Here is a 22551-nt window from a genome sequence, read left to right as displayed (position 1 = left end):
CCCTATATCATTAACATCTCAGAGCGGCGTACAGATGTCACTTTGAGGACTTTGTTAGAAAGGCATTTTATTAATGATAATAATAATAAGTTCTCCCCAAAGGCACCTGAATAGCATTAAAATCCACAGTCTATCAAACAAGATGCAATAAAACACATAGGTGTATTTCTGAATCTTGTGCTGCCTTTCTGAAGCCACTCAAACTGATTTACAATAAGTTCAAATATATATATATAAATCTTAATGAAATAGAAACATAGTAAAACAGACAAGCTGGAGGGCAACCAGGATGATCAGGGGTCTGGAAACAGAGCCCTATGAAGAGAGACTGAAAGAACTGGGCATGTTTAGCCTGGAGAAGAGGAGATGGAGGGGAGACATGATAGCACTCTTCAAATACTTAAAAGGTTGTCACTCAGAGGGCCAGGATCTCTTCTCAATCCTCCCAGAGTGCAGGACACGGAATAACGGGCTCAAGTTAAAGGAAGCCAGATTCCAGCTGGACATCAGGAAAAACTTCCTGACTGTTAGAGCAGTACGACAATGGAGCCAGTTACCTAGGGAGGTGGTGGGCTCTCCCACACTAGAGGCCTTCAAGAGGCAGCTGGACAAGCATCTGTCAGGGATGCTTTAGGGTGGATTCCTGCATTGAGCAGGGGGTTGGACTCGATGGCCCTGTAGGCCCCTTCCAACTCTGCTATTCTATGATTCTATGATTAAAAGTAACCGTAAAAACCGTAGCAATAATGTTAAAGCCAAGTTAAGAAGCTGTGTCAGTGTTAAAATAAATCATTGTTAATGTTGACATAGAGTTGCAGCTGAACATCCTAATCTACTCTTGTTTTTCCCCGTACGGCAGCTTCTGGCGAAAGATAATTTTAGAGCACCAAGAGCCTGCTTGTCAGTTAATTTCCCGACTTCCCGCATTACCTTCGCATCCCACAAGAGCCAAAGGCCTCCCTGCAGGCTGAAAGTTTTCAATTTAAGGCTGCGGGGTTGCCCTTAGCAACCAGATAGCTTTAGCCAGCCTCCCCTTTGCGGACTGGAAAGCCTCGGTGCCTCTTTGGGGTCAGGGGGGCCTGCGTGTTTTCTTGCTCAACCTATTAGTAAGTGCAGTGTGCTTTTTTCTGTCCCCGGGGGTCCTGGCACCGGCGAAGTGGAGAACGGTCTTTCTGTGTTGGCTCTCATGCCCAGCGGTTCTGCGTTCCTCCTGGAGCAGAAGAGGGCAGAGGAGAGAGAACCAAATGTACCCGCCTAACGTAAATGTTTTTCTTTCTCCCTCCCTCCCTCCCTCTCTCTCTGTGCTCCTCTCCAACTGGGGCCGTCAGACGGGAAGGAGTATGACATTTATGTGTCCTACGCAAGGAATGCTGAGGAAGAAGAGTTTGTGCTGTTGACGTTGCGGGGGGTTCTGGAGAACGAGTTTGGCTACAAGCTGTGCATTTTTGACAGGGACAGCCTCCCCGGGGGAAGTGAGTATCTCGAACACGCAACTGCAGCAAGCATTCCACATTCACTCCCTCCCTCTCTGGCCCTTTCCACACCTAAGGGTTCTCCCAGGCAAACGGAGGGGTCGCCCCTGCCTGCTCCCGGGATCCCCTGTGCGGCATTTGGATGCACAGGGACGATCCCGGGATATAGGGCTGGTGTAGACATGCCCTCTGTTTCTCTCCACCCCCACCCCCTTCTGCAGCCTTTGCTAGCCTGGCGATGGATTACAATTCCCAGTATCCCCCAAAGAACCATGCTGGGAGTTGTATTCCAGCAAATGTAGTGGGCACCAGGTTGTGGGAAGCTGTGCCAGAAGCTACCAGAGAAGAAGCGCACGAGGCAGTTCGTGGCAAAGGCCGAGTGACGAGGCTGTGCGGTTACATTTAATCTGAAAGCTGTTTGCCACAACGTTAAACGCCCCCAACACACACACACACACACAACTGTTTGTCCTCCACTCTCCCCTCACCCCAGGAATGGGCTTCTGCTTTGTTTTTCTGCTTGTTCCCATGGCAAAACGTCTGAGGCTGCTCGCAGGAAGTTCCTTAAAGGATAACCGATTTATTGCAGCAGAGGGTTTTGTGGGCTCAAGTCGGCTTTGTTAGCTTTATGAAACATTATCCCTGGTGGAGGGATGCGACGGCCTCGCTCGTTCCAAACATTGTTCTTCACACCCATGCGTCCCTGCCGTGCGTCCCAGAGAGCTTCGGCTATTGGGCGGTATAGAAATGTAATAAATAAATAAATGAATGAATGAATAAATAAATAAATATTTGACGAGCGAGGTAACGTTTCAGGAGTCCTCTACTCCTAAGGAGGTTGCTAGCATACAGTCAAGCTGCAGAGGAAATGGCTGAACTCTCATCAGCAATGCACTTGCTCAGTGTCATTAAAGAAAATCCAAATTAAGGGCCAGAACCTCCAATTCTGTGAAGGAAACGATGGGAATGAGTAGAAACAAATGTTCCCCGGCGCTCGTGAGATCGGCTGCTTTATTCTGTACTCATTATGTTTCTGCAGATCTTGGTATTATTTTAGCAAGTAATGTGACGGCGAGGAAAAGCGTCTGGGAGCGGGAGAGGTATTACGGGCAGTTGGGGAGAGGCGGGAAGGCTGGGGAGGGAGGGGCAACGTTGCCACATAGCTTCACGGACCTGTTCTTAGAAACGTTACAGCGACCCCGTAAAGCAGCCTTCCTCAACCTGGGGCGCTCCAGATGTGTTGGACTGCATCTCCCAGAATGCCCCAGCCAGCTGGCTGGGGCATTCTGGGAGTTGTAGTCCAACACATCTGGAGCGCTCCAGGTTGAGGAAGGCTGCCGTAAAGCCTGTTGTGTTGCAGGTGGTCCAGATAGCATTGCGCCTGCCCCAGGCTGCCTGGAGAGTTCAGGAAGAGACTTGAACTGCAGACCTCCTGGTGGGACGCTCTTAGCCACTCTACACCACGAGAAGCTCTGCTTGGCTTTACACTTGGGGCATTTTCACCCCCACATGCAGTTTATATGGGCTACAAGTTTGGGGCACAGTTTTTATTTTATTTATTATTGCATTTACATCCTACTTTCCCCCCCCCCTTCCCTCTTAGAAGGGTCTTCTTCCTGTCCATTTTATCCTCACAACAACCCTGTGAAGTCGGTTAGCCAGTGACTGTCCTGAAGTCACCCAGTGAGCTTCTTAACCATGTGGAGATTAGAACTTGGGTCTCCTGACTCCCCGTCCAACACTCTAACCACTAAGCCACACTGGCTGTCCTGATCCCGTCTTCTTTATATGCAGAGACTAACAGGGCACAGAATCATAGAATCATAGAATAGCAGAGTTGGAAGGGGCCTACAAGGCCATCGAGTCCAACCCCCTGCTCAATGCAGGAATCCACCCTAAAGCATCCTAAAGCATTTAGCCTGGAGAAGAGAAGATTGAGGGGAGACATGATAGCACTCTTCAAATACTTAAAAGGTTGTCACACAGAGGAGGGCCAGGATCTCTTCTCGATTCTCCCAGAGTGCAGGACACGGAATAACGGGCTCAAGTTAAAGGAAGCCAGATTCCGGCTGGACATCAGGAAAAACTTCCTGACTGTTAGAGCAGTGCGACAGTGGAATCAGCTACCTAGGGAGGTTGTGGGCTCTCCCACACTAGAGGCATTCAAGAGGCAGCTGGACAACCATCTGTCAGGGATGCTTTAGGGTGGATTCCTGCATTGAGCAGGGGGTTGGACTCGATGGCCTTGTAGGCCCCTTCCAATTCTGCTATTCTATGATTCTATGATTCTATGATCCCCGACAGATGGTTGTCCAGCTTCATGCCATCCCCATGTTGGACCATCCCAGAGGATGGGGGCAGCCAAAGAGTAGGGGGAGACCTTGTACTCCAAAGACCAAGGCTACAGAGGGGACAATGAGGCAGAAGGAGCTACCCAGTGGGTTCTGCATGCCTGGAAGCTTTTTCGCCTTGCCCTCCACGTGGGGCAGGGGAGCCACCCTTTGCTTTTTCAACCTGACTTTCGATTCAAGGAAGACTGCAAGGTTCATGTTCCAGAGTTGGGTTTGAGTTTCCCTCTGCTTTGGTTTTTTCCCCCATGTTTTGTTCTAGTTCTGAGACAACTTCAGATAGTCTGAGAGCAGCTATATCTTGGCTGCTGTCAGAGACTCTCTATGAGCAGCTATGTAATATATCTACAATGTGCCCAGGAGCACCTTTGGTAGAACGGCGTCTCTTTGCCCGGCAGGCTTTCTTGACTTGTGCATTCAGAGCCAAAATGATTGGCGTGAGTGACTGCTTCCCTCCTTCTGCTCATGCCCCTTTTGCAGGGGCCCAACACAGTTCTGGCAGGGTGTTTCTGTTCCTTCTTCTACGTCAGAGATTGTCACCCAGTATCTAACAGGACCTCTTTTAATTGCACTCACCTAAGCTTATAGAATCATAGAATCGCAGAGTTGGAAGGGGTCTACAAGGCCATCGAGTCCAACCCCCTGCTCAATGCAGGAATCCACCCTAAAGCATCCCTGACAGATGCTTGTCCAGCTGCCTCTTGAAGGCCTCGAGTGTGGGAGAGCCCACAACATCCCTAAGTAACTGATTCCATTGTCGTACTGCTCTAACAGTCAGGAAGTTTTTCCTGATGTCCAACTGGAATCTGGCTTCCTGTAACTTGAGCCCGTTATTCCGTGTCCTGCACTCTGGGAGGATCGAGAAGAGATCCTGGCCCTCCTCTGTGTGACAACCTTTTAAGTATTTGAAGAGTGTTATCATGTCTCCCCTCAGCCTTCTCTTCTCCAGGCTAAACATGCCCAGTTCTTTCAGTCTCTCTTCATAGGGCTTTGTTTCCAGACCCCTGATCATCCTGACTGCCCTCCTCTGAACACGCTCCAGCTTGTCTGCCTCCTTCTTGAATTGTGGAGCCCAGAACTGGACGCAATACTCTAGATGAGGCCTAACCAGGGCCGAATAGAGAGGAACCAGTACCTCTTGTGATTTGGAAGCTATACTTCTATTAATGCAGCCCAAAATAGCATTTGCCTTTCTTGCAGCCCTATCGCACTGTTGGCTCATATTCCGCTTGCGATCTACAACAATTCCAAGATCCTTCTAGTTCATAGTATTGCTGAGCCGAGTATCCCCCATCTTGCAACTGTGCATTTGGTTTCTATTTCCTAGATGTAGAACTTGGCATTTATCCCTATTAAATTTCATGCTGTTGTTTTCAGCCCAGCACTCCAGCCTATCAAGATCACTTTGAAGTTTGTTTCTGCCTTCTAGGGTATTAGCTATCCCACCCAATTTTGTGTCATCTGCAAATTTGATAAGCGTTCCCTGCACCTCCTTGTCCAAATCATTAATAAAAATGCTGAATGCTCACATAGATGCCAATCTATGTGAGCTTTCCAGCTCTGCAGAACTCGGATAGTTATTCTCTGAGTTCTGGGGAAACCTTCCTACTCTGAGATGGGCATGTTGGTCTACTAGTAGGCCTAATTTTACCTGCTTGGTCTCTGTTACCACTGGGGACATGGTCTCCGGAACGACTAATCTCTATACCAGTTCAACTGCTCAGATTGTTCGCCCCTCTCCTATCCCCCAAATCTAAATTCCGCTCTGTAAATCATGCAGATCAGTATTGGAGGTGCAGGTGGGGAGAGGGCGACATGTAGAGAAGAATCAGGTGCCAGGTATGACTAGGGATGTGTGACTGGAGGCTACAGAAGGAGAACTAGTAGCCTAGCAGGCCTGGTTGGTGGCTACCAACCAGATCAACAGGTTCTTAGAAAAGCACAGGGTGTTTGTGCAAGGAATCAAATTGCACGTGCTTTGTAACACAGAGACTCAGATCTGAATAAGCTAAAGCTGCTGCTGAACGTGCTTTTGAATGGGGAACGGCATTCACCAATGTCTTTCTTTCTTTATTGCATTTCTATACCGCTCAATAGCCAAAGCTCTCTCACTAGAATAATGTGAGTGTGATTTTATTTATTTATTTATTTATTTATTACATTTTTATACCACCCAATAGCCGAAGCTCTCTGGGCGGTTCACAAAAATTAAAACCACAGTAAAACACCCAAGAGTTTAAAACACAATTACGAAATACAGTATAAAAAGCGCAACCAGGATAAAACCACACAGCAAAGTTGATATAAGATTAAAATACAGAGTTAAAACAGTAAAATTTAAATTTAAGTTAAAATTAAGTGTTAAAATACTGAGTGAATAAAAAGGTCTTCAGCTGGCGACGAAAGCAGTACAGTGTAGGCGCCAGGCGGACCTCTCTGGGGAGCTCATTCCACAACCGGGGTGCCACAGCGGAGAAAGCCCTCCTCCTAGTAGCCACTTGCCTCACTTCCTTTGGCAGGGGCTCACGGAGAAGGGCCCCTGTGGATGATCTTAAGGTCCGGGTAGGTACATATGGGAGGAGGCGTTCCTTCAGATAACCTGGCCCCAAACCGTTTAGGGCTTTAAATGTCAATACCAGCACTTTGAATTGGGCCCGGACCTGGACTGGCAGCCAATATAATAATAATAAGTTGTAAAAGGACTGGCGTGATGTGATCTCGCCGGCCAGTCCCTGTTAATAACCATGCTGCCCTGTTTTGTACCAGTTGAAGTTTCCGGACCGTTTTCAAAGGCAGCCCCACGTATAACGCATTGCAGTAATCCAAACGAGAGGTTATCAGAGCATGGATCACTGTAGCTAGGCTATCTCTGTCCAGATAAGGGCGCAGCTGGTATATCAGCCTGAGCTGATAAAAGGTGCTCTTTGCCACTGTGATGCACCATGGTGATTCAGATGCCTCCTTTTATTATTTATTTGTTAAACCTATAGCCCAGGTTTTTTTCCTCTGAGGAGTCCGAGGCAACGTACACAACCCTCCTCTATTTTAACCTCACAACAACCCTGTGAGGTGGGTTGGGCTGAGAATCTGTGACTGGCCCAAAGTCACCCAGTGGGTTTCCATGGCTGAGTGGGGACTAGAACCCAGATCTCCCGACTCCCAGTACGACACTCTAACCGCTACACCACCTTGTCTCTCATGCTGCACTGGTTCCCAATGGATGAGGGGCCCAACCTGACCACCCTGCTTGTGTTTTCTGCAAAATCTGTGGGGAAAGTTGGTGGTTCCTCTCTTTTTCTCCCATGAAATAAGGATGCATGAAACTCCACGAGGTGAGTTTTCCAACGCCCTGATCCTGGGGAGGAAAGTGCCCTCCCTCTTTGCCCCGTGGGGTTTTGCAGAAAGCTGCCATGTGAATTTGTTCGATGGCCGGAGCCCAGGCCTCCGTCATGCCGTTGCATCTGCCATGGTCTCGTTCCCTCTGTAGAACAAGGACGAGGCAGGCTGAGCCAAGCTGGGCACGAAATTCAGGCTGCAGAGCCGTCGTCTGCTGTCAGCACACGTCCCTTTTTCTCCTGCTTTTAGTCACAGATGTCTGCTCACAGACGGGATCCGCCTCCCCAAGCTTTTGCTTGGCTCCTTCTGTTCCGCTGCTATTTTAGACGAGCCGAGAAGACTGGCATGCTCTGCTCACTCGCTCTCCTCGCATGGCTCAAGCGCCTCCCTGGCTGCGGAGCGTTCTCCCTCAGAGCAGCTCCCAAAATCCTTTCCCTGACTCCGAAGTGGCTTTTTCCTCTCCTGCTCCATGGCACGGCCACCAGGGAAGGTTACACCCAGGATCTACTTGCTAACTGCAAGATCCTGGCCTCAGATTTTATTTGTTTCTATAGATCAGGCAGGAGGAATGAGCCTGTGGCCTTCCAGATGTTGTGTGGCCCTCCAGCTTAGCCAATGATGAGGCATAATGGGAAACAGTAGTCCAACATAGAATCATAGAATAGCAGAGTTGGAAGGGGCCTACAAGGCCATCGAGTCCAACCCCCTGCTCAATGCAGGAATCCACCCTAAAGCATCCCTGACAGATGGTTGTCCAGCTGCCTCTTGAAGGCCTCTAGTGTGGGAGAGCCCACAAGCTCCCTAGGTAACTGTTTCTATTGTCGTACTGCTCTAACAGTCAGGAAGTTTTTCCTGATGTCCAGCCGGAATCTGGCTTCCTTTAACTTGAGCCCGTTATTCTGTGTCCTGCACTCTGGGAGGATCGAGAAGAGATCCTGGCCCTCCTCTGTGTGACGACCTTTTAAGTATTTGAAGAGTGCTCTCATGTCTCCCCTCAATCTTCTCTTCTCCAGGCTAAACATGCCCACATCTGGAGGACCACACGTTCCGCCTCTCTGCACTAGACAGACAGACAGGCTGCCTTTCAAATTGTTCTGATTATCACCCATTCGGACGTCTCTTAAACCAGTGATCTTCAACTGGTGGGTCGAGACCCAAAAATGGCTCATGAGATTAATCCAGTTGGGTCACAGCAAAGCTGTGGCTGCCATGTTGGGCAGTTGTGAAATTGTGAAAGTGGGTCCCATGTTACAGGTTGGGAGTCTGAGGTGGGTCTCTGGTCTGGAACAGTTGAAGACCACTGTCCTAAACTCTCTTCCCTTCTGGCTATTTTCCCTGTTGTAGTTTTTTATGAACCAGGGAAAATAGCCCTGGTGTTTGATGTAATTTCTGAAAAAGCCTATTTGTGTGTACAAATGCGCCATTCCACACAAGACTCACAGCACCATTCGGTGCCCAGGTTTCCCCCGCCTTCGCGCTGCATTTGACAGGCATATTTAACAGTGACGCGCTAATTCAGCTTTGGATGGACTGTTGTCTTCCTTTATTTATTTATTTTAAGCGCTGCATCAACGTTTATTCATTCAACCCTTGTTTTTGCTTTAATTCATTCATTGACTATATCTTAAAAGGAAAGCTGATTCAAAAAAGTGTGCAAAACTGCTCTGGTTATGGGGAGAAGGTGGGTTGGTGAAGCTGCAGTCAGCTGCCCATCAGAGCTTTCTCCAGCCAGCTTCTGCGGCAGACTTGCAGAACTGGTTTTGCCAGACCTTGATCTTGGAGAGCAAATGTTTGGGCTGTTCAAAACAAGGTGGTGAGGGCCCTTCCGCACTCATGAATGCCCAAATAACGGACTTTTGTAAGCAGTTTAAGCTACGCACACACACACCCCTTTGCAGGCCGTGTACTGCTACCCCATCCAACCACCCTTTGAAGTTCTTTCACCAGAGCTGTATTATTATAGAGCTGTATTATTATACACTCTTCTCGATCCTCCCAGAGTGCAGGACACGGAATAACGGGCTCAAGTTAAAGGAAGCCAGATTTCAGCTGGACATCAGGAAAAACTTCCTGAGTGTTAGAGCAGTACGACAATGGAACCAGTGACCTAGGGAGGTTGTGGGCTCTCCCACACTCGAGGCCTTCAAGATTGGGCTGCAATCATTTAGTTATTTGGGATTTTCCAGGCTCTGCCTGTGAGCACATACTTCAGGGGGATGCGTTCCTGACTCCTTCTGAATCCAACACACAGGTGTGCCTTGTGGTTCTTAGTCGTCCGCTCTCCAGCCATGCACAGCCTCCTACTAGCTTGGTGTAATGTTCCTTCTCTCTTTCTTTTCTCTGCACTCTGCACTGCCACGTGCATGCTTAAGTGGTGGTGGTGGTGGAGACTAATCTGCTTAGGGAAACATGGCAAGGCATGAAATAGCTGTCAGCTCATCTCTGGCTTCCTGGAGAGCATCCGCCTCTATTGTAGGTAGAGGATTAAGCCATCCTAGAAGTGCCTGCAGCAGGAGAAGGATTATCCTGCGATTCCATTGACATTTAGACATTTCCTCCTATCCAGGCGCTTCCCTGTCCCACAGATTCCTTTGACAGGACCAAACTCAGAGGAGACCCTCTGTGTTTGGTCCCCTTTAAAGGTCTTGGTTTTGGTCTAGCCTGCCAACAACTTGCACCACTTGACCCACTACCGAAGACATTCGCCCTGGCTCAGTGCTTCCTCGTGGGTAGGGAGCTGCGGTGTAGAAAAGCCACCCAGCCTGCCCCCTTTTGTTTTGATGCAGGGAGAAGATCCAAAGGTACATTCATAGAATCATAGAATAGCACTCTGGGAGGATCGAGAAGAGATCCTGGCCCTCCTCTGTGTGACAATCTAGCCACGGCCTCCATTGCTCTCTCTCCTTTCCTCTAAAGAAACCAGAACTTCCAGGGGCTGATCATAGAATCATAGAATCATAAAATAGCAGAGTTGGAAGGGGCCTACAAGGCCACCTAGTCCAACCCTCTGCTCAATGCAGGATTCCACCCAAAGCATTTTTTTTTGGAAATTTCTTCCTCTCTTTCATTTCCCTCCTCCCTTCCACTTTTGGGAGTGGAAACACTCTTCTCAGAGATGTGAGGGCTCTGAGAAGTTAACCTTTGAGTTACTGTTTTCTCTTGGTTGTTCACGGTTTCTAACAGAACTTGGGAACCTTGAATCCTGTCCCAACCTGCTTCTTGAAAAGTAGCAGACCTAGAAACAACTACTTTCTCATGACTTAGGGAAAAACGCCAAGATTTGGATTGCATGCCAGAATAACTTACAAAACGTAATTTTATAGACTTGGTTTCACTTTTAGACCTTTTGGACTTTGGGATATGCACGTATGCTCAAGACCTTCATGTTCTCAAGTGAGACAAATCTGGCTTTGAACTAAAAAGTAAACAGTAAGGCGAACTGCTTGTAATCCTGCTCTAGGTTCTATTACACAGATAGTTTGCGGTTAAAAATGCTTCTCTCCACAAATCTTGCTCAGCGTTTGCATCAGCCATTAGAGAATCTTTCTTCATTTGAAGTACTCTAATTCTTCTCTCAATTGACCCATTTTGAAAAGGAGTTTGGGGATCTATTAACCTGTGTGTGATTCCTGTTTTCTTAAACCACTCACAGAACCTTCTAGAAACAAACTCACCCTCACGGTCTGACTGCACAGAAATAATGGGCTTGTTAAAGAACTTTTCCGCTCAAGTTTTCTAATCTCTAAAAGTTTCAAAAGCTTCTGATTTTCGCTTTAGTAAATAACACCAACTAAAGCGTGTGTAATCATCTAGAATTACAAGCACGTAACTGGATCCCCCTTGTGTAGGCGTGAATGGCCCTACCAAGTCAATAAACACCAGTTCAAAAGGCTTTTGTGACACCTTGTCACTTTTCTTGCAGATGTTCTGCACCCGGGATTTGGTCTGATGACAGATTGAACAATCCAAGAAATTTTTATAGTTTCGCAAGCTTAACTTTGTACACACTTGAGGCATGTGACTTAACACTTTAAAACTTGCATGACCTAAACGCCTGTGCAACTCATGAACACAATTTTTATGGTCTGGCACGTTACCAGTTTGTGCTACCCTTTCTTTACTTGCACCCATGTAAAACAGTCCATTTTTAACATGTCCCAGTGCTACATTTTGTTTATCTTTAATCACTTGGCATTCATTTTTCTGAAACGTAACAACGTATCCTTCAGACGTTAGAGCACTAACAGAAAGGAGACAAAAATCTAAATCTGGAACATACAGAACTTGTTCACACTCTTTTTGCAGACATGGAACGTAGCAACAGCTAATTCCTTCCACCTTCGACGTTCGTCCATCTGCAAGCGTGATTGACTTCACCTTGCTTGGTTCTAACTTCCGAAACGCTTCTGGATTATTAGAAATTGTTCTGGACGACGCAGAATCAATCAGCTAAACCTCTTGGGCCTCGTTACACCTCACTGTGGCTGAAACAAATGCATTCGAGCATTCTTTCTCTTCTCTAGCCTGTGTAACTCCCTTCTTCTTCTTTTTACAGAAGCGTTTGATATGACCCGGCTGTTTGCAAAAATAACACTTTCTTATTGCAACTGCGGTTCTCTCCACACTGTTGCCTTGGAAACACTTATCTCTCTGCATTCTTTCTCTGCTGCCAAGGGCTGACTGCTTAACCCTTTCCTGGCAGTTTTCTTCCTTCCTGGAAAGACGCCGTTTCTCTTCTTGGAGCAAATGACCCGTCAAATAATGAAGAGTGAGTTCATCAGTCTTCATATTTTCCAGACTAGTTGTCAGAATGTCCCAGCTTTGAGGCAACGACCCCAAAATCAGGTAGCACTTATGCTCTTCTGTAAAAACGATTCCGACCTCCTGCAACTGGACAAATAGAGATCTCACCTGTTGGAGATGATTTGCCAAACTTCCAGTCTCCTCCAACTTTAACCGATACAGCTCTCTGGTGAGGCTCAGCCGTGTGCTTGCCGACGCACGCACATAAATCTGTCTCAGCGCATTCCAGCTGTCTCTTGCCGTCTCATCTCTGTTGATATGGACAATTTGCGAGTCCTCCATACTCAAGACAATGTTTGCTTTGGCCCTTTCATTCTGCTCTTCTCACACTTGTGCTTCTTGAGCAGTCTGACCAACCGGCCTCGGGACACTCACGACGTTCTAACATCTGTCCTGCTTCAAAAACATTTCCATCTTGAATGACCACGTTAAGTAATTTCTCTCATTCAGCCGTTCCACCGGAATACTGGATGCCATCTGAACCTGGGCCATCCTCACCGGCTGGGCTGGAGCGCGACTCACACTGGATACAGACCCGTCTGAGCTCGATGAACTGCCTGAGCTCGACTCCGTCTTTCCCTCCAGCGTTCCTTTGCTCTCAAGCTTTCCAGCAACCAAAAATTATGCCTTCCAGACTTTCTCTGGGCCCATAACCTATCGGGGTAATTGCTTACCCAAAATATAGCAGAGTGCGAAATAGCAGCAGCGTAGAGTCTGGAAATGGTTTCAGCTTGAATTTAGGAACAAAAAGAAGCACTCACGGTCTTTGGTCAGTAAGAAGCTTTACTGACACTAAATAAATTACTTACAGAATAAATGGTCATATATACAGTCCTTTCACAGTACAGCAACAACGTAGCAGTATAACATCAGCAGTAAGTTCTAGCAGTAAGTTCCAGCAGTAAGAAGCCATACAACATGGACTTCTTAAATACACTTTTCTCCTTGGCCCAATTAACCAATAGTCTCTTCATCTTGTACATCTCGTACCGCACGTAGGCCAGGGAAGAATCTGCTTCATACTGGACTTCTCCTGGCAGAGACAATCTGGCCAAGGACATCTTTTTAACTCTTTAGAGTCCTTTTCCTTCTGTGAGTAAAAACCTAACCACAACACTTCCAGGGGCTGATCATAGAATCATAGAATCATAAAATAGCAGAGTTGGAAGGGGCCTACAAGGCCACCTAGTCCAACCCTCTGCTCAATGCAGGATTCCACCCAAAGCATCCCTGACAAATAGCTGTCCAGCTGCCTCTTGAATTTCTCTAGTGTAGGAGAGCCCACAACCTCCCTAGGCAACTGATTCCATTGTCATAATGTTCTAACAGTCAGGAAGTTTTTCCTGATGTCCAGCTGGAATCTGGCTTCCTTTAAATTGAGCCCGTTATTCCATGTCCTGCACTCTGGGAGGATCGAGAAGAGATCCTGGCCCTCCTGTGTGACAACCTTTCAAGTATTTGAAGAGTGCTATCATGTCTCCCCTCAGCCTTCTCTTCTCCAGGCTAAACAGGCCCAGTTCTTTCAGTCTCTCTTCATAGGGCTTTGTTTCCAGACCCCTGATCATCCTGGTTGCCCTCCTCTGAACACGCTCCAGCTTGTCTGCGTCCTTCTTGAATTGTGGAGCCCAGAACTGGACGCAATACTCTAGATGAGGCCTAACCAGGGCCTCACGTGATTTGGAAGCTATACTTCTATTAATGCAGCCAAATCGCATTTGCCTTTTTTGCAGCCATATCGCTCTGTTGGCTCATATTCCGCTTTCAGTCTACAACAATTCCAAGATCCTTCTCGTTTGTAGTATTGCTGAGCCAAGTATCCCCCATCTTGTAACTGTGCATTTGGTTTCTATTTCCTTTGCCTGTGCAAGTCTTCTTCCTCCACTGAGCGGTTAAGATGCCCATGACGAACATTTCTCCCAAAGTCTGGTTGGTGGGTGTGGGGGAGAGCTAATGGAACGGTCTCTCAAAGGAGATTGTGGAGGGGCACGTCACGTAGGAACTCTGCCCTCTCCCATTTCTATCGTCAGAATCAGGGCAGAGGAATGGAAGGAAACTTTGGTTGCGTTGAAAAACATGCTTTTAAAGAAGCGTGGATGCAAGAGGGACTTCGGACAGCTGGGACTGACTTTGGCCATTCAGAGCCACAGTCAAAACGCCACAGGGAGATGTATGGGCTCTCTTGTTCCTCCACCACCCACCACCCGCCAATCTCTCCAGTAACAGGCAGCTGGAAAAAATGATTTCATGGGAGTGTGGCATCATTGTGTGACCCCTTCCAACAAGTGAAGCTAGTGAAGCGGATTGGAAGGTGGAAAATATTAACAAGTCAATGTCACGTCACCCTTTATTCCACTCTCTCCCACTCTCTCTCTTAACTCAAAAACATCTGATGACATTGATTGGCGGGACATCCAGGTCAGACAAAACAACGCATTTCTTCACACAGTGCATAGTTAAACTCCGGAATGTAATGCCATAAAACAGAGGGACGGCCCGTAGCTTCAAGGGGTTAGACTAATTTGTGGAAGATAAAGCTTTTGGTGGCTACTAGCCGTGATGGCTGTCTATTGCCTCTGATATCGGATGTGTCACAAGGCACAGTTTCTGGGGAGCAAAATCAGGAGGGTGCTGCTACACTCATGTCCTGCTGTGGGCTTCCCATGGGAAATCTGTTTGGCCACTGTAGGAACGGGACGCTGGACTAAACAGACCAGATTTTGGCTGGGCAGCAGGAGAAAAATTCCTGGCTGTTAGAGCAGTATGACAATGGAACCGGTGACCTAGGGAGGTGGTGGGCTCTCCCACACTCAAGACCTTCAAGAGGCAGCTGGACAGCTTTAAGATGGATTCCTGCATGGAACAGGTGGTTGGACTCAATGGCCTTAGACGCTCCTTCCGAATCTATGATTCTATGAAATACTTGAAAGGTTGTCACACAGAGGAGGGCCAGGATCTCTTCTTGGTCATCCCAAAGTACAGGACACGGAATAACGGGCTCAAGCTACAGGAAGCCAGATTCTGGCTGGACATCAGGAAAAACTTCCTGACTGTTAGAGCAGTACGACAATGGTACCAGTGACCTAGGGAGGTTGTGGGCTCTCCCACCCTAGAGGCCTTCAAGAGGCAGCTGGACAACCACCTGTCAGGGATGCTTTAGGGTGGATTCCTGCATTGAGCAGGGGGTTGGACTCGATGGCCTTAGACGCCCCTTCCGACTCTACGATTCTACTGCTGTACCCTCCAGATGTGTGGAACTGCAAATCCCATGATTCCCAATGGCCATGCTGGCTGGGAATGATGAGAGTTGCAGTCCAATGCATCTGAAGGGTGCCATGTTGGGCAAAGCGTTGAGAGTACTCCCTCGTGCTTTTTATGTTCTTAACTCCATATAAGCGGGGAGACACGGATTCGTGACACTGCTACCTGTAAGGTGTCATTGGGGCCCAATGCTTTTGCATCTTCTTCCATGCCGGCTGGGGTTTAGTCCTTGGAGATTAGGGACTGGGAAATGGTAAAGCAGTGGGCAGTAAAGCCTTAATCAGACTCATATGTGCTTTTTCCTCTTAGAAGAAAAGGGAAGGGGGGGAAACAGCCCCAAACTGGCCACCTCCAAATCTCTACCAAACAACTCAAATTCTACATTCTGGATAAATTATGCAAATAAAACCTGTTGCCATTTTTTTAAATATTTATTTATTTATTTATTTATTTATTTATTTATTTATTACAACGCCCAATAGCCGAAGCTCTCTGGGCGGTTCACAAAAATATAATATAATTTATTTTTTCTAAGAACATCTGAAGGGCCGTTCTGGATCAGACCAAGGGTCCATCTAGTCCAGCATTCTGTTGACACAGTGGCCAACCAGCTGTCGACGGGAAACCCACAAGCAGTGCATGAGTGCAACAGCACACACCCCCACCCATGTTCCCCAACAACTGGTATACCTAGGCACACTGCCTCCGATACTGGAGGTAGGCTATAGCCATCAGGACTAGTAGCCATTGATAGACTTAGGCCGTTGCTAGACGAGGACTTAGCCCGGTGTGAGGACCGATCTCCCTGCTGTGCATCCAGATGACGCACAGGGGATCCCAGGGTCAGGCCGGGCTAAGTCCTCCCTTGACCCGGGATAACCGGATGCGCTTATGGCCCGGCTTTTCCGCAGCCCTGGGCTGAGGCCGGGGCTGCGGAAGGTCTAGCAGGGTCCGTTGCTTTTCCCGGCTGCTCGCTTATTCGCGAGTAGCCGGGAGAAGCCACGCACTGGGCACAGCATTCCATAGGAGCGCTGTGCCCATCGGGCTGGGGGGGGGAATCACGGGGGGGGGAGATGGGGGCCGGGGGAAAGAGCAGATCCAGCAGGAGAGGGGGGGAGAAAAACGGGGACAGGCATGGCGGACGGGGACAGGGCATGGCAAGCAGGGGGAGAAGAACGGGGACGAGCATGGCGGACGGGGACAGGGCATGGCGAGCGGGGGGAGGACGGGTGAGCGAGCAGGCAGGGGGGGCATCAGACATTGTGGGGGGAAATCAGGGGCAGGGGGAGCGGGGAACCCTTTATTTTTTAAAAAAAACTACTTCCTTTTACATTGGTGCACTCCTGAGCACATGGGCCTTTAAGTTGAAAAAAACTGGAGCACGTGACGGGGCTTTCCCTTACCCCATTGCGTGTTTACGTCTAGTTAGGGGCGCCGGCGCCGCTATCTGCAGTGCAGCCTCGCCCCGACTCCCCACCGGATTATCTGGTAGGTCTAGCAAGGCCCTTAGCCTTTTAAAATCCACATTTTTGTTTTCTTGAATTTATCTACCAAGGAAAAGGAGAAAGAAGGAAAGCGTTATGAACATTGTGGGTATTTAGTTAGTTAGTTATTCAGTCACTCACTCATTCACTTTTATCGTTGATTACTCATCTTTCCAAATTCCCCAAAGGCAGCACACAGAAATTTAGCATAAATGCATCTAATCCAGCAAGATTTATCTAGAAGCATAATCCGCCTGCATTGTTGATATAGAGGCCGTGTGCTGGCCAGATGGGTCTTCTGTTGCAAACGAAGATTTGCACCTGACATCACCAGTTGATACATAATTCTTAGTTACCTGCAGCCTCAGCAGGGTGATGGCCGGGGGCGGCGGGGGGGGGGGGGAGACTGTTATTAATTAAAAGTAAAAGTAAACCTAAAAAGAAAAAAGGAACAGCTACAATTTGTAAACCCATTGCAAAACACCAAATAGCAGCATTTTTTTTTTTTAAAAAATGAACACATTTAAAAGCAGCCCAATAAAACATTAAGATGCTCCAGTGAATTAGCTTCCATTGGATGGTTGTGTCGTGTTGATGCCCACTGGCCATTTTCGGAACGTTCTTCTACAAGTTGGGCAGGGGTAAATGATAGGTGAGCTGTGGAATTGGCATTGGTGGTGGTGGTGGTACTGGTGGCAGAGGACAGTATGACTGGGGTGAAAGGAGTTTGGAGACCACACCCCAGTGCCCTAGCTAACAAATGGAAGTTTTCCCCACTCTAGTTCTTGAGTTTTCACCAAACTTTTAATATTTTGTTTGGGGGGTTTGGGGGGCATTCTTAAGGGCTAGGAAATCGAAAAGGCAAAATATGACGGAATTCCTGGTTCATGAAGTCCAAATCCTTGGACTTCTTTGCAAAAGCTGGCCCTTGCTCAGTTGTTTGAGGCCTGCCTGCCGGCCATGCCTAATCTGCTTGGTGTGTTTTCTCTCCCAGTTGTCACGGATGAGACGCTGAGCTTCATCCAGAGAAGCCGCCGGCTCTTGGTTGTGCTGAGCCCGAACTATGTCCTTCAGGGCACTCAGGCTCTGCTGGAGCTTAAGGCTGGCCTGGAGAACATGGCTTCCAGGGGCACCATCAAGGTGATCCTTGTCCAGTACAAAGCCATCAAGAAGAGCAAGGTCAAAGAACTCCAGCGGGCCAAGGCCGCCCTCACCGTCATTAAGTGGAAGGGCGAGAAGTCGACTTACCCTAAGGGAAGGTTCTGGAAGCAGCTGCTGGTGGAGTTGCCCGTGAAGAACAGACCCAAGGGCTCTGTGGATGAATATCATGTCTCCTCACCTTCTCTGAGAACTATCTGAGAAAGGAGGAGCCTTGGATGATGGGGCTGGGCTGGGCTGGGCTAGGGAGAGAAAAGGCTGGGATGGAGCACTCCAACTTGACCGTTGGGAGAGGCAGCTGCGTCCCTTCTCTAGAGCGGAGTAGAGCTTGCCTGGCCTTGTTTCTCGGGTGCAGGGTGTGTATTTCCCTGGGCGGGGGGGGGGGGGGGCTCCCTCATGGGTAACCCACCCACAAAGCTAACATGTCATCCTCTCATTGAGGAGCGGCTGACTGTCCAGGAAGGAGGGAGCTACTGGGAGGCATGAGGTCTCCCCCCACTCTGGGATTTTTTTAACCCTCTTGGGATAGGTTAAGGCCTCCTTTGAACGCAAAACACAGACCTGGGAGCCCGTCTGTCTACGCCTAAGCTCAAGCGGCACAGTAGGGGCTATTTGTACTCCCTGTAATCCCAAAATGAAAGCAGGCAATTTGTTCTGATGGTGGTCAGAACAATGAGGGGACATCCGGGTTGTGAACAACGTTCAAAGAATGGAATATCCGAGCAGCACTTAAGCGTCCAGAACATTGGAAAATGGTAGTCATAAGCTGAAGCAAATGCATACTGTGTATCACAAGCCAATTTAGAGCACTCAGGGCAAAGAAAAAAGCAGGACTTTATTTTTATTTGGTCTTTTTCATGCATTCTCCAAAGGGGTCAGTTATTTCGGGTCCATTTCTGAATCGAGCGTAGGGGCATCCACCCATTACTAAAGCTCTAGAATTCCACTGCCGGCATTTTGCTCTGCCCTGTCCTCGGCCATCAGTCCAGCTCTTGCTACTGTTCGTCATTCCCCGGGGGGTGGGGTGGGGTGGGGTGTCGCCCCAGAGGGCCCTGCCATTTCGTCTGCACCCAGCCTTTACTCAGAGATTGGTAAAGCAGCAGTTTCTGCAGCCGAAACTCTCCCCACGGCCTGAGTTCGATCCCAGCGGAAGCTGGTTTCAGGCAGTCGGCTCGGGTTGACTCAGCCTTCCATCCTCCCGAGGTCGGTAAAATGAGTACCTAGTTAGCTGGGGGAAAGGTAATAATGGCCGGGGAAGGCAACGGCGAACCACCCCGCTATAAGGCCTTCCAAGAAAACGTCAGCGAAAGCAGGCGTCCCTCTAGGAGTCAGCAATGACTCAAGTGCTTTGCACTAGAGGTTCCTTTCCTTTCCTTTCCTATACTCAGGGACTGCTCTTGGCAAGGACTGGTAGTTAACCACTACAAAGCGACAACGCTGAGGTGCAAGCTAAGTTATTGTTTGCTCATCAGATTTAGGACAGCTGGAAAGACCTTTCTTTCTTTTTAAAGCAAGAGCTTTAGGTGAGCCAATCCCTCTGCAGTAACACCCATTAACTATGATGCACATGCATTCGGATCTTGGGTGGTGCACAAGTGCGAGAAGACAAAGGCCACCCTCCAAAGGCCACCGTTCCGTTCCCTTGCACAAGAACAGCCTCCTAAGTGGTGGGTTGCTCCTGCATTGTATCCCAGTCCTGCAGCCGTGTTACGTGGAAGCCCCATCTGTGCAAGGCTCCCTCTGGCAGAGGCTTCCCTCGCCCCTCCAGATGCCAGGGCTGGGGCTCGTGGGCTCAGCCCCACTCACCCGTTGATGGGGCATGACAGGGCAACGTCGCCGAAGGCGGCTGATGTGGAACTTGGGGCTGGCCATTGCCTCAAGGCCGCTGATTCATCTTCTTCCCCTTCGTTTCGTTAACGTGGAACCAGTTCTCTCTCTCTCTCCCCTCCCACATTATATATATTTTCTTATATTATCTGAAATGTCATTGTCGCCATTTTAATTTGCCTTTGTTCTGCATTTCAATAAAACACTTGTTTTTGATATGTTCCCGTATTGTGTTTCAGTTCATTCTCCATTTCTCATGCAGCATATGTATGTTTTATCCCACTGTTCATCCCTTCCCCAAAATAGGGGCCATCATAAACCATATCCCGGGACTTCTCTTGCATGAGCTCCGTTGAGACAAATGGGAGCCGGGTCAGAGCACGTGCTTGTTTTAAATCATGGGTGGGCAACCTCCTTTCCGGCCCGCAGGGGTGCTCCCCCCCCCCCCCCAGCCTGCAGAGGCTCGGGCTCCTCCCCCTGCCAAACCCCTGCCCTGCCCTGGAGATTACTAGGGTCTTTGAGAAGAAGGAGGGACGGCTGCAGGACAAGTGGAGCTCATTTCTCCGGTGCTGTCAGGAGATCCAGCGAGTGCCGGGCAAATGTTTGTCATAGAACCATAGCATAGCAGAGTTGGAAGGGGCCTACAAGGCCATTGAGTCCAACCCCCTGCTCAATGCAGGAACCCACCCTAAAGCATCCCTGACAGATGGTTGTCCAGCTGCCTCTTGAAGGCCTCTAGTGTGGGAGAGCCCACCACCTCCCTAGGGAACTGATTCCATTGTCGTACTGCTCTAACAGTCAGGAAGTTTTTCCTGACTGTTAGAGGTGGTGGCACTCCTTGTGGGCGGGGGGAGCCCTCCCCCCACAATTTATCTCAGAATTTGGAATGGTATCTGGACGCTTCTGCCTTCCCTTTGAAGTGGTTGAAGGAGCCCCGTGGCTGTTGCTTTTGGCATTGGTAGTTGGGTTTCACCCTCTTGGACAACCACAGACGTCTCCAGGAATATACGTAGCTGTTTCTCCAGGACTTGTGTCTGTGCCCCATGAGATTTCTAGAGGCCAAGCACAGCAAAACGCCATGGAGTCCAGCCTGCTGACCAAAGGCCGAGGACTCGTCCCAGCTATGGATCAACTGAAGAGGACCTCCAAGGCTCGGTGTGCTCCAAGCAGAGCACTCGGACTGGAAGATGTCCAGATGCATCAATGGCTTCATAGTGTAGGCAAGCGAGGGAAGCCGTAGTTCTTGCAGGGAAAAGCAAAAACCAGAATAACTGGTTTGGAACCACTGGTCAAACTGATATTGGTAAAAAAAAATCCTTGTCCAGTCCGAAAAGTGGCAAGACTTATTATGCACAAAGGCCTAGTTGTGTTTCCAAGCTCGTCCAACTGCGTGTGGCTGTACCGCTTCGGACAGCAGTGCAGGCTCAAGCAAATGAACATGCAAAACCATTTAAAGAAGAAAGAAATCTGCACATCCAATGTGAGGTCAGAGGGAAGGGTTCTAGACCGCTCTTCTCCCTGGCATGCTAGTTGTCTATATGCAGGGAATTTATGTGGAGGCAGAATCCATCCATCATGAGCTGCAGCCTGAAGTGGTACAGCCCTGACATAGATGGGCAGGGGGACAAAATCCTGCCAAGCAAACAGATGTATGGATGGAGGGTTTTCTCTAAGAGTAAGAAAATGGGGGTGAGTGACTACGCCCCATACAATAGCGACTGCTCCCTCCCACTCCTTCCAGCCCTGCCTGCTGCTGTCCATCCACACACCCACGGAAGTGTATCCAGTTCATTTATGTTTCTATGCATGTTCTGGACTGGAACTCTGGATTTATAAGAACTTCGAAAGGCTATCTAGTCCAGCATTCTATTCACACACAGTGGCCAACCTGCTGCCCCAATGGGAAGCCCAAATATAGGGTGCAACAGCACCCTCCCACTCCTGTTCTCCAGCAATTGGAGTACAATGGAATCAGTTACCTAGGGAGGTGGTGGGCTCTCCCACCCGAGAGGCCTTCAAGAGGCAGCTGGACAACCCTCTGTCAGGGATGCTTTAGGGTGGATTCCTGCGTTGAGCAGGGGGTTGGACTCGATGGCCTTGTAGGCCCCTTCCAACTCTGCTATTCTATGATTCTATGTTACATGGGCATAGCCTTCAGGACTAGTAGTCATCAACAGCCATGAATGTGTCCCCCGTGAATGTGTCCAATCCCATTTTAAAGCCATCCAGGTAGTGACTTCCATAGTTTAACAATGCACGGTGTCCTTCATCTTACCTGTCCAGAAACTTCATGGGATGACCCCTTTCAGTTCTAGTGCTATATACGAAATACCTGGTTTCTCCAAACCAAGCACAATTTCGTATGTCTCTATTATGTGCCCCTCCCCCCCTTTTCCTTTTTTGGGAAACTTAGAACCCCAGACTTCGTAAGCTTTTCCTCCTAGGTCAACCACCAGCCCATCTCCAACCCATGGCTCAAAGCCCAAACATTGCTTCTTTTTAAAAAAGTAACATGAAAATACAGATTTTGAAATAATATGGCTGGATTCTGAATTCACAGACACCCACAGAGCTCCATCAGATGAGTGTTTTATTGCACACTCATTGCTGGGCACTCATGGATTTTTGCGGGTCCCCCTCACGACCTCATCTGCCTTCTGCATACCTCCCACCTCTTCTGACCTTCTTCGCACCACAAAACACACGCATAGATACACACGCACACTAGTAAGTCCAACTTATTTTTAAAGATGGAAGGTGCCGCTATCTGCTGCTGTGTGCAGGAGAAGTAGCAGGATCAAAACAGCCCACTGAATGGGCCACGGGCACATTGTTTACTTCCTCTTTCAAAAGAGGAAGCAATGA

General features: G+C 48.6%; 1 protein-coding gene across 2 annotated transcripts in view; it reads left to right on the top strand.

Moving 5' to 3' along the window:
• IL1RAP (interleukin 1 receptor accessory protein) overlaps nt 1-22551 on the top strand; it is a 93985-nt gene that overhangs the window by 68618 nt on the left and 2816 nt on the right. Inside the window, exons 10-11 of one of the 2 annotated variants that reach the window (XM_063131720.1) lie at nt 1329-1472; nt 17696-19790. In XM_063131720.1, coding sequence (XP_062987790.1) covers nt 1329-1472; nt 17696-18060 — 509 coding nt within the window. In that variant the 3' untranslated portion in view covers nt 18061-19790. Of the gene's footprint in view, nt 1-1328; nt 1473-17695; nt 19791-22551 lie in introns of those variants that run through there. The other variant, XM_063131719.1, reaches the window with a different exon arrangement.

Source organism: Elgaria multicarinata, chromosome 8 (assembly GCF_023053635.1).
Source record: "Elgaria multicarinata webbii isolate HBS135686 ecotype San Diego chromosome 8, rElgMul1.1.pri, whole genome shotgun sequence".
NCBI lineage: Eukaryota > Metazoa > Chordata > Lepidosauria > Squamata > Anguidae > Elgaria > Elgaria multicarinata.
The sequence above is the reverse complement of the archived record's forward strand: the minus strand, read 5'-3'. Positions and strand labels throughout refer to the sequence as shown.